A 12,526-nucleotide genomic window follows, 5' to 3' on the forward strand; every position below is an offset into this window, starting at 1 on the left:
GGGGACAGATGGGGGGTGGGTGGCAGCCCAGACCTGCCGGGCTAAAAATACCCCACCCGCCCGCGGATCTCCCGGCCCGGCGGCGTCACCCGCTCCCGGGAATATTTTTACTTCCCTGGCAGCTCGTGCCGGGTGGAAGGGCCGGGGGGGCTGGGAAGGGGCTGGCGGGGGGCTCTGGGCGGTGGGTGCCCCCCGTGTCCCTCCCGTGCCGGAGGAGGTTCCCGGAGACCTGGCGGGGGGCAGGGGATGGGAGCAGGAACGTGCGGGATGATCCCGGCGGGATGGGGGCTGCAGGAGGCACCGCGGGGACCCCCGCGGGGCAGACCCAGGGAAGCGTTTTCCCCCCGGCCCGTCCCAGCCCCCCCACGCATCCTGCTGCGGGCAGCGGGATTTCCTGGGAATGGCGAGCGGGAGCCGGCTCCGCTTCCCTAACGCCCTCCACCTCTCCATCCTCCCGTCATCCCTCCTGGAAAAGGCCGGGATGTGGAACATCCACGGCAGTCCCCGGGCGCCTCCAGCGCCTCCGGCATGGCCAGGAGCGGATCCAGCAGGAGCCGAGCTGCCTCCTCCCTCCCGCTCCAGCCGCTGCCGGAGGGGCCACGGAGACCCCCGGGGCAGGATCGACCTTGGAGCGGGATAACCCTGCAAGCGCCGGGCTGGGAGGCGTCGCGGGGAGCGCGATGGATGCAGGGGAAGGAGAGGTTCCTGAATTTGGGATCGTTACACCGGGAACGGTCCCGCTGCCCCCTGCCCGCGCCAGCCCAGCCCACTGCAGAGCCGCGCCCGCCGCGCATTCCGAGCGCGATCCGGCCGGGAAAACTGCGCTCCCCGGCAGCCTCCGAGCGGCCAAATCCTCCCCGGCAGCCAAATCCTGCCCAGCTCCACACGTGGAAGCGGCGGGTGACGCAGCCGTCCCCGTGACGCTCCAGAGCTGGCAAAGCCGCCCCGGCTCCCGCACGTTCCCGGGAACAGCATCCCGGATCCCGGCTCAGGCACGGCGCAGCTCCCCGAGGGACGAGTCCCCACTGTCCCCGGCCCCGGCTGCACCAAGAACTGGGATCTTCCCAAAATCCCCCCGGGCATCGCTGCTGTGCCGAGCTCTCCCAGAGCTCCCAAGCTCCCGTGAGACGCAGGAAAAATTGCCCGACATTCCAAAAATCCTCCAGTCTGCCAAAGCCTTCCCTCTCCCCGGGACTGGGATGGTGTTCCCAGGGAGAAGGTTTTCCCCGGTCAAACCCATCCCTGTTTTATCCCAGCTTTGGTCCCCAGCAGTGCTGGCACCGGGATTGCTGCTGCTGTAACCCCAAAAGGAGAATCCCTGGAAGCATCTGAGGGGACCAGACAGGTGAATGCCCTGGAAAACCACCGGGAAACCACTCAGGCCTCTGGAGATGGGCAGCATTCCCAGCTGGAATCAGCCTTCCTGAGAGGGGTGGGACAGGATGGGACACAGGGATAGGACACGGGGATGGGACAGGATGGGACACGGTCCAACAGGCTGAGCTGGCATGGGCTCAGATGTGTCCACAAGGAGCCTCCCAAGGCACAGGGACATGATCCGTAAGGATGAGTCCCAGAGTGATGGGGATGCACGGAGCTCCCAAGGCAGGCCAGGAACCGGGGCAGGCTGAGCTCCCTGAATTCCAGAACTCCTTGGAATCCCACAGCTCCTCGGAACAGCCAGACACCCAGGGCAGGCTGAGCTCCCTAAATCCCAGAACACCCTGGAATCTCAGGGATCCCCAGGGTCACTCTCCAAAGGCACCCACTGCCAGAGCCAATTCCAATCCCTGATCCAACACAGGGAACAGCAACGGCGGATGGCAGAAACCTGGCACCAGTAACCCCAGAATGGCTCAAACTGGGACCACACTGAGGTGCCAGAATGCCATTCCAGACCCGATGCTCCCATCAACAACAAATCCCAACAACACTCCCACACTCTTTTCCAACTCCGGGAAGCACCAGATTTCCCATTAAAAAAATCTCCCAAGCTGCTCTTTTCCCCTTTCCCTATTTTTTCGGACTGCCCGGGCAGGCTCCGAGCTGGAAGATCCAATTAGGCACCGAAGCAGCCCCGACGAGCAGCGACGGCCGCGCCATGAAGGGAATTGATTTTATTTGACCGTTTTATGAGCACTGGAAAATTGCATCCGGAGCGTTCGCTCCGCTGGTTAACACATTCCTCATTCCCCAAATTGCCCTGAACCAGCCTCAGAAAATAGCCAGGGAAACAAAGGGAGAAGAGAGGCAGAATTCCTGGGAAATGGGGAGTGCAACGCCTCGCCTGGAGGGGCACTCCAGGCTTGGGGGCATCCTGGAATTTCCCAAGGAGCCACAAGCACCAGCATCAGACTGATCCCCTCCTTCATTCCCTCATCCTCATTGTCCCATCCCCTCTCCCCTCAGCCTCATCCCAGCCTCGTCCCTCCCTCCGTACCTTCTTCCCGATGAGCTTCTTGCGCAGGAATTCCCGGGCCTCGAACATGTAGGGAATGTCATAGAGGGGCCTCAGCTTCCTGTTCTTGTCCTGCTGAGAGAGAGGACTCAGGTCAGGGGATTCCCAAATCTGCCCCATCGCCCCCCACCCTCTCCCAGGGCCCCCCCAATTCCACATCCCAGCTCAGGCTCCGCTGAACCCCGAGGGGACCCTGGGATAATCCTGACATCTCCAGGAGGAGGTGCTGGCAGCCTCGTGGTGCCAGGTCGGACATCCCTGAGTGACAGCTCCAGGAGGGAACGGGATGACGGGAATTTGGGGTGGGGGTGACCAGGGAGACCCCCCGGGGCGTCCAGCCCCTGTCCAAGGGCATCCCCTGGAGTCACATCCCTGCAAAGGCTGCGCAAAAAGGGAGATTCCCAAAGGAAACGGGGATTCCACCCAACACAGTCCAACACAACCCAACATGACCCAATGTCACTCAACATGACCCAAAGTGACCCAGTGTGACCCAACACAAGGCAGCATAACTCAGTGTGACCAAAGGAAGTGACCCAAAGTGAGCCAACACAACCCAAAGTGAGCCAATGTGACCCAAAGTGAGCCAACGTGACCCAACACAACCCAAAGTGACCCAACACAACCCAAAGTGAGCCAACGTGACCCAACGTGACCCAACACAACCCAAAGTGAGCCAACATGACCCAACACAACCCAAAGTGAGCCAACGTGACCCAACGTGACCCAACACAACCCAAAGTGAGCCAATGTGACCCAAAGTGACCCAACACAACCCAAAGTGAGCCAATGTGACCCAAAGTGAGCCAACGTGACCCAACACAACCCAAAGTGAGCCAACACGACCCAAAGTGAGCCAACGTGACCCAAAGTGAACCAACGTGACCCAAAGTGAGCCAACACAACCCAAAGTGAGCCAACGTGACCCAACACAACACAAAGTGAGCCAACGTGACCCAAAGTGACCCAACACAACCCAAAGTGAGCCAGCGTGACCCAACGTGACCCAACCCAATCCAACCCAACCCAGGCTCTGCTCTGCTCACGGCCCCTCACACCTCCCTGAGCTGGGGAGGAAATCATGGAAAAGAGGGAGATCAGGCCAAAGCAGCTGGAAATTGAGAAGCAGAGTCAGACAGAGAGGGAGAGGGCGGACATGGGTGGCGGCACTTGGCTCCTCCCTAATGAACGAGGCTTTGGCAGAGTTTATTGTCCTTGACACTGCTCATTCCCAGACTGCTCCTTGGAGACGCTCCCTCCTCCACCCACACCGCGCGGCCCTGCCGGCACCGGGGATGGGAACGGGATGGATCCAGAGAGGGGATCCCCGGGAACCCACAGCCAGTGCTGGGGATGGGAACGGGATGGAGCCTGCAATGGGATCCCTGGGAACCCACAGCCAGTGCCGGGGATGGGAACGGGATGGATCCAGCAAGGGGATCCCCGGGAACCCACAGCCAGTGCCGGGGATGGGAACGGGATGGATCCAGAGAGGGGATCCCTGGGAACCCACAGCCAGTGCTGGGGATGGGAACGGGATGGATCCAGAGAGGGGATCCCCAGGAACCCACAGCCAGTGCTGGGGATGGGAACAGGATGGATCCCACAAGGGGATCCCCAGAGCCTGCAATGGGATCCCTGGGAACCCACAGCCAGTGCCGGGGATGGGAACGGGATGGATCCCACAAGGGGATCCCCAGGAACCCACAGCCAGTGCCAGGGATGGGAACAGGATGGAGCCTGCGAGGGGATCCCTGGGAACTCTGGCACCTCCTGCCCCTGCAGTGGAACCCAAAGCAGATCCCAAAGCAGATCCCAGGTGCTGCTCCAGCCCCTGGAGCTGCAGAAGCTCAGAACAAGCACAGAGGAGCTACCGTGGCACCACCAGCCTCTCTCTCTGCCCCTTCCCAGGGGAGCACATTCCCCCTTCCAAACTTCCAGCCCCTGACCATGGGCTCCTGAAGCATTCCCAATCCCCAAATCCTCGGGGTGACCCTGGACCCTTCCTTCAGTGGGACCTGACAGATCCAGGCCCTGAGACGCTCCCGCCCTCGCCAAGGTCACGGCGGAGCTCCGACACCGAGCGCGGCTCCGCGCAGCAAAGCCCTGTGCAAACACTAATTAATCCTCACTAACGAACTCCAAATTTATGGCTTAGTTAAGTGTCTGTCTGGCACAGGCTGTTAAATCCCTAATCCCATCCCGCCGGAGCGGGAAGCGGGACGGCAAAGCCCTGGGTGGCCCCGGCAGCTCCCGGCAGTGCCGGGGGCTCAGGCGCAGGCAGGGAATTCCTGGTGGAGCCATGGGGGTGGGATCTGAGCCCTCCCCAAAGCTCCTTCGGGTCTGCAGCCACTGGGACCACCCAAAAAAGGGACCACCCCAAAGAGGGACCATCCCAAAAAGGGACAACCAGCACACGCCTCCCCAGCAGCAGAGCCATTCCTAAGCCATACTGGGATCCACGGTGCCATCCTGCCAGTCCTGGATCTGCCATGGAGGGGGGATCTGAGCACCCCCCAAAGCTCCTTCAGAGCAGCTCACAGGTCTGCAGCTGTGTGGGACCACCCCAAAAAAGGGGTCACCCCAAAAAGGGACCATCCCGAAAAGGAGTCACCCCAAGAAGGTGACACCCCAAGCAGGGGTCGCCCCAAGAAGGAGTAATCTAAAAAGGGACCATCCCAAAAAGGGACCATCCCAAAAAGAAGTCACCCCAAGCAGGGGTCACCCCAAGCAGGGGTCACCCCAAGAAGGGGGTCACCAGCACGGGCCCCCCGCTGCTGTGCCAGGACCCACGGCTGCACCACTCCAGCCCCGGATGCGCTGGCGCTGAGCGAACCCTCCCATCCTGCTGCTGCTGCTGCTGCAGAATGCCAATTCCCTTTGGGAATCCTCCCCTCACGGCCTGGCGGTGCCAGGAGCTGGATAATGGGAAGGTTTCGGTGCCCAGCCCTGCCAGCCCCCGTCAGATCCGGCTCTGTTGTCCCACAGCAGTGACACTCCCGGCGCAGGGAACGCGGCAGCTGACGGCTCTGGGAAGCCGTTCAAGACCTCGGACGCTCAGCGGAGGATTTGCAAATAAACACGAAAAAATCAATGGAACAGCGGGAAGTTAACGGAATTCCACAGCCGGCAAACTCCGGCAATTTCCGACAGGCAGATGGATTTTGTTTGGTTTAACCCATTTTCTGGGGCAGGAGTTGGATCCCAACAATGAATCACCTCGCGAGTTGTGGCTGCCCCATCCCTGGAATGTTCACATCCAGGCTGGACAGGGCTTGGAACAGCCTGGGATAGCGGAAGTGGCAGTGGATGGGCTGGAAGGTCCCTTCCAACCCAACCCTACTCATCCCAATCCATTCTGGGATCCCACGATTCCAAGAAATGCCAGTCCCGGCTCTCAGCTGCTGGAGAGAGTCATCAGCCAGTGAGAAGTTAATTAAGCCCAGGGATCTGAGGCTCACTTAATTAAAGGTGAGCAGCGAGGACGTCGCTCCATTAGCGACGGAGTCGGAGCTGCATCTTCAGGGAGCTCCGGAGGAGGGGGGCACCCGCTCCCTTCCCTCCTGGAACGCCGGGATTTCAGTCCCAAATTTGATGGGAATGCTCTGGTTTATCCCAGGCTGGGGAAGCCAGGCAAGAAAGCCATTTTTTGGTTCCAGTGAGGAACAGAGCAGCCCCAGAGGGGGATGAGAGACCCCCAAATTCCCTCATCCCAAAACAACTCCCCACAGCCCAGAACACCCGACAGGTGATGGAATTCCAGCTTTCCTCTCCAATTAACAGCGTTACACTGGGCAGGGCCTAACTCAGGTCTACTTCCAAGGAAGCAGCAGCCCACATCCACTGCCAGAATTCCTGGCAGGGACTGACCACGAAGTGCTGCCATTCCCAGCTGCTGGGGGTCCCACTCCCAGCCCCAGCCCCTTCCCAAGGGCACAGGGTGGGGGTGATGATGCAGGCACAGCTGGAGCAGCAGGAAATGCTCCAAGACCTGGGATGGCAACTCCAGCTCCACATTCCAGGGCTCCTCAGGGACTCTGCAGTCCCTGAGGGATCCCAGGGTGGGGGGAACCTGCTCCATTCCCCTTGAGGGAGAAAGATTCCACCCGGAGCAAGAGAGGCTCCTGGGAATCCATGGAGTTGCAGGCTCCTGCTCCCGGAGCAGGGAAGGGGCCATGGCTCATCAGCGCTGTCACGCCACGCTTCACCCTCGGCTGAACCCGCCTGGGATGTGCCAGGTGGGAAATCCATCCTGGAGATCCATCCCAGAGGCCATGACAGGGAACAGGCAGCGCCTGGAACAGGCATCCCACTGATCCAGGGGTGCTCAGAGCAGGGGGAATGGCCCGGTCCCCGCGGGATGAGCCAGAGCTCCCAGCTCTCCATGCAAAGATTTCGGGGGTTTTCCCAGAATTCCGGGTGCCAACACCCAAGGGGCTCCCCAGCAGAGCCAAGGGGACCCAGAGCCCAGTGGCACCGTGGGATGGCAGGTGGGGAGAGCCCCCCCGTCCCTGCCAGCGCAATTAGGGAAGCTCATTATTTGTAAAGTAATTATCAGAGCTAATCAACTCCCAGCGCCAGGGCGGAATGAGCGGGAGGAGAGCGGGAGCTGCCAGCTGGAAATGCCAGCGCTGGGAGGGGGACCCGGGGACACTGCAGCCCCCAGGGTCCCCAGGGTGGGGCCTCGGGCCGGGGCAGAGCCCAGCGCTGGGGATCGATCCCAGCCGGAGCAGGAGAGGCCCAGGGAGCTCCTGCTCCCGGAGCAGGGAAGGGGCCATGGCTCATCAGCGCTGTCACGCCACGCTTCACCCTCGGCTGAACCCGCCTGGGAAGTGCCGGGTGGGGAATCCATCCGGGGATCCATCCCAGGGATCCATCCGAGGATCCATCCCAGGGATCCATCCCGAGTGTCCATCCCAGGGATCCATCCGGGGATCCATCCCGGGACCCATCCCGGGGATCCTTCCCGGGATCCATCCCGAGGATCCATCCGAGGATCCATCCCAGGGATCCATCCCGAGTGTCCATCCCAGGGATCCATCCGGGGATCCATCCCGAGGAGCCATGCCGGGGATCCATCCTGGGGATCCATCCGGGGATCCTTCCCGGGATCCATCCCGAGGATCCATCCGAGGATCCATCCCGGGACCCATCCCGGGGATCCTTCCCGGGACCCATCCCGGGGATCCATCCCGAGGATCCATGACGGGGATCCATCCCGGGGATCCATCCCGAGGATCCATGCCGAGGATCCATCCTGGGACCCATCCCGGGGATCCATCCCAGGGATCCATCCCGAGGATGCATCCCAGGGATCCATCCCCGGGATCCATCCCGAGGATCCATCCCAGGGATCCATCCCTGGGATCCATCCCGAGGATCCATCCCGAGGATCCATCCCGGGGATCCATCCCAGGGATCCATCCCCGGGATCCATCCCGAGGATCCATGCCGAGGATCCATCCCGGGACCCATCCCGGGGATCCATCCCAGGGATCCATCCCGAGGATGCATCCCAGGGATCCATCCCCGGGATCCATCCCGAGGATCCATCCCAGGGACCCATCCCGGGGATCCATCCCAGGGATCCATCCCGGGCCGGCAGGGCGGTGACAGGAGCAGCAGGAGCACTGGGAGCAGCTGCTCCCCATCACTGCCCGGGAAGCTCCGCTCCACCCGGGCCCGGCGCCGCTCCCACCGCTCCTTCCCGGCGTCCCGGGAGCCCGGCAGGGCTGGCAGTGACAGCGGGAGCAGCGACAGCCCAGGGAAGTGACAGCCCTGAGGACTGCGGGGACGTGTCACGCGCGGGGACGGGGATGAGCAGCGCCCGGTGACATCCCGGTGACATTTGCAGGCAGCCCCAGGCAGGTGCTTGTTCAAGGAGCGATGCCTCAAGTGGGCACTTGGCTTCTCCAGCCTCTCCAGCCTCTCCAGCCTCTCCTGCTCCAAGCTCCTGCTCCCTCCTTGCCCCCACTTGCAGCCGCAGTCCCTGAGAGCCACTCGAGTGACAGGAGCTGGGTGGCACTGGGGGCTCTGATGGCACTGGGGGACAGAGGGCACAGCCAGGGGCTGGTGGGAGAAGGGCAGCACGGCTGGAAAACCATGGGATAACTGAGGCTGGAAAAGCCTCAGAGCACATCGAGTTCAACTGTCCCCAGCACTGCCAAGGCCACCACTGACCCTGTCCCCAAGGAGGGGTACAGGGCTGCAAACAGGGGGGACAGGGCCCCAGAGTGGGATACAGGACCCCAAACTGGGGGTGCAGGACCCCAAATGGGTGGAGCAGAACCCCGTGTCCGGGACAAAGCTGGGGTCAGAACAACAACCCGAGAGCCCGGAGCGGGACAGCCCCGGCTCCAGCGGGACTGGTGCTCCCATGCTGGCTCTGCTCCCTGCTCGCTCCAGGACACGCCGTGCATGACCATCCTCATCATCCTGGGCAGGGATGAAGGCCCAGGGAGCCTCGGCTCCGCCGGGAGCCGGAGCAGGGATGCCGCAGGACAAATGGGAACGGCGGGGAGCGATGGAAGCGACGGCACGGAAATAACCGGGGCTGCTTCAGCACAACGGAGAACTATAAATAATAAAGTTATAAATTATAGAATCTGGGAATCAGGGATTGAGGTGGGTGGGAAGGGACCTCACAGCCCCTGCAGTGCCACCCCTGACATGGGCAGGGACACTCCCACTGCCCCAGGGCAGAGGAGAAGGATCCAGGGAGAGCTCAGAGCCCTGGCAGGGCCTGAAGGGGCTCCAGGAGAGCTGCAGAGGGACTGGGGACAAGGGATGGACAGGACACAGGGAATGGCTCCCAGTGCCAGAGGGCAGCCATGGATGGGATCTTGGCCATGAGGAATTCCTGGCTGGGCTGGAATTGCCAGAGCAGCTGGGGCTGCCCCTGCATCCCTGGCAGTGCCCAAGGCCAGGCTGGACACTGGGGCTGGAGCAGCCTGGCACAGTGGCAGTGTCCCTGCCATGGCAGGGTGGCACTGCAGGGGCTCTGAGGTCTCTTCCCACCCAGTCATTCCATGATTCCAACATTCCTGGCTGAGGAAGAACTGGGGAAGAATCCCTTAATTTGGGCTGGGGTGCTGGCAGGAGCTCCCCAAGGGGCTTTAACCCCACTGGCAGCTCCGTGCCGGCCCCAGCCCGGCCCCAAACCCCTCTGTGGGGGCAGCAGGGTGGGCAGGGCCCTTTCCAGGGGATTACTGGGGGAATCATCCGAGCACGGCGCTGCCCGCTCCCGGGGGATTCATCATCCAGCAGCGCCTGGCTCGGTGCCCCTCTCCGGGGCTGAGGAGGAAATTGAGACATCCCAAAATATCCACTCCTTCCACAGATCACTGGTGGCTTTCCCTTCGTCATTTCCCCAATGCAGTGCTGGAGTTCGGTGTTAAAGGGGCCCGGCAGCCCCGGGAGCTCCGGGAGAGCTGCTCCCTCCCCGGGAGGCTGAGATCCCTGGGAAAGCTGTGCCAGCAGCATCCCTGCTCCAGGCAGCCAGGATCTCCGGGATAAACGGGAGACACGGCTCTGCTGCCCCAGGGCTCTTGTCCCAGCCACTGGAATTCACACATCCTCAGCCTGTGCGTCCCTCAGGAATGAACTGCCCACAAAAAGGTGGAAATCACAGGAGCTGGATTTATGCTGAGCACCCTTGGGCTGCTGGAATGCAGATCCTCAGCAGCAGCACCTGGAACTGGGGAATGCATCCCAGACACCCCAAACTGGGCACCTGGAATTGGGGAATGCATCCCAGACACCCCAAACTGGGCACCTGGAATTGGGGAATGCATCCCAGACACCCCAAACTGGGCACCTGGAATTGGGGAATGCATCCCAGACACCCCAAAATGGGCACCTGGAATTGGGGAATGCATCCCAGACACCCCAAACTGGGCACCTGGAATTGGGGAATGCATCCCAGACACCCCAAACTGGGCACCTGGAATTGGGGAATGCATTCCAGGCACCCCAAACTGGGCACCTGGAACTGGGGAATGCATCCCAGACACCCCAAACTGGGTACCTGGAATTGGGGAATGCATCCCAGACACCCCAAACTGGGTACCTGGAATTGGGGGATGCATTCCAGACATCCCAAAATGGGCACCTGGAATTGGGGGATGCATCCTGGACACCTCAAACTGGGCGCCTGGAACTGGGGCACAGCATCCCAGACACCCCAAACTGGGCACCCGGAATTGGGGAATGCATTCCAGGCACCCCAAACTGGGCACCTGGAATTGGGGAATGCATTCCAGGCACCCCAAACTGGGCACCTGGAATTGGGGAATGCATCCTGGACACCCCAAACTGGGCACCTGGAATTGGGGAATGCATCCCAGACACCCCAAACTGGGCACCTGGAATTGGGGAATGCATCCTGGACACCCCAAACTGGGCACCTGGAATTGGGGAATGCATCCTGGACACCCCATCCTGGGTACCTGGAATTGGGGTGCTGCATTCCAAGCATCTCAAACTGAGTACCTGGAATTGGGGGATGCATCCCAACCCCTGCCATGGTGGGGGATGCTGCTTCCAGGCTACCCTCGGCCCAGAATCCAGCTGGAGCAGCCTCGGGATGGGGCTTTGCAGGCACCAAGGGCTGTGGCTCCGAGGCCACGCGGATTTGGGAATCCAGCAGCGTTTTGGCCGCTCTGCTCCCACAGAGAGGGGAAACGGGGTCAGCGTTCCTGGAACAGGGATGATCCTGACCCAGGGCCCGGCTGTGGGACGCTGTGACACCAGGAGATGCCTCTGCTTCCTAAAACCATCACCGAGGGGACGGAACGGGGACAGGGACGAGGACAGAGGCGGCAGCTGCTGCCAGGCACGGCCATTTCAGGGCTCGGGGAAGAGCCTCCACACTGTCCCTGCTGCTGTCCCGGATTTCAGAGGACAACTGCAGACCCTGAGGGATGCACAGCGGGGCTGTCCCTTCAAGCCCTCCCTGCCCTGGATTTGGGGTCGCGTGGGAGGGGACTCGCTCCCGGCCCCTTTTGTCCCCGCTCCCTCCCGGCGGGTTTCAATCCCGTGGATCCTCCCGCAGGGCCCCGCGGGCAGCGGGACCCTGAGCAGGGTCAGGGCAGGAATGGGGAGTGCTGGAATGCGGGAGCAGCTCAGAGCCCAGCTCAGAGCCCAGCCCGGGGAGCCGGAGCTGCACCGGAGCGCTCCAAGCCCACCCGCACGTGACGGAGGGAAGGAGGAAAAGCAGCTGGAGAAAAGTAGGACAGCAGGGCCGGGAGAGAGGGAAGAGCTCTGAAGGATGGAGCTGCCTCCCCTCTGCGGAGCCTGGGACAGGGGACACCCCGAGCTGTCACCGTCAGTGTCATTGTCACCGTCACTGTCACCCTGCCCTGCTCACAGGACACTCTGAGACCCCCTCGCCAACCCCAGGGGGCTGCGCCGTGCCGGCGGGTCTGGGGAAAAGGCAGGATGGATCTGTCTGCCACAGCACAGGCAGGATGGATCCACTCTCCCTGGCACAGGCAGGATGGATTCATTATCCACAGCACAGACAGGATGGATCCATCAGCCACAGCACAGGCAGGATGGATCCACTATCCCTGGCACAGACAGGATGGATCCATTATCCACGGCACAGACAGGATCCCTGGCTCAGACAGGATGGATCCATTATCCACGGCACAGACAGGATCCCTGGCTCAGACAGGATGGATCCATTATCCACGGCACAGACAGGATGGATCCATTATCCCTGGCACAGGCAGGATCCCTGGCACAGGCAGGATGGATCCATCAGCCACAGCACAGGCAGGATGGATCCATTATCCCTGGCACAGACAGGATCCACGGTCCAACCTCAGTCCCTGGCACAGCCCAGGTCACCTCCAGCACGCCCACGGTGACACTGGGGCTGTGCCAGGCCACGCCACCCCTGTGCCAGCAGGGGCCCAGCCCTTCCTCACCACCAAGCCCTGCAGATCCAGGGCAGCTCCTCCTTGGAAAGCCCTTTCCAAGGGTCCTCACAGCTTTGCTACTTGCGCTGGGAATTTTGGGAGGTTCTGAGGTGCTGCCAGTGTCACCAAGGATGGACGGTGCCAC

The 12,526-nt window shown here is 61.9% G+C and overlaps 1 protein-coding gene across 1 annotated transcript in view; it reads right to left on the bottom strand.

The window, feature by feature from the left end:
• The window catches only part of SND1 (staphylococcal nuclease and tudor domain containing 1), an 81,161-nt gene that overhangs the window by 36,045 nt on the left and 32,590 nt on the right, over positions 1–12,526 (bottom strand). The window contains exon 9 of the mRNA XM_041470265.1: positions 2,441–2,530. Coding sequence (XP_041326199.1) covers positions 2,441–2,530 — 90 coding nt within the window. The remainder of the gene's footprint in view (positions 1–2,440; positions 2,531–12,526) is intronic.

The sequence above is a fragment of the Pyrgilauda ruficollis genome, unplaced genomic scaffold (assembly GCF_017590135.1).
Source record: "Pyrgilauda ruficollis isolate IOZ18807 unplaced genomic scaffold, ASM1759013v1 scaffold243, whole genome shotgun sequence".
Taxonomy (NCBI): Eukaryota; Metazoa; Chordata; class Aves; order Passeriformes; family Passeridae; genus Pyrgilauda; species Pyrgilauda ruficollis.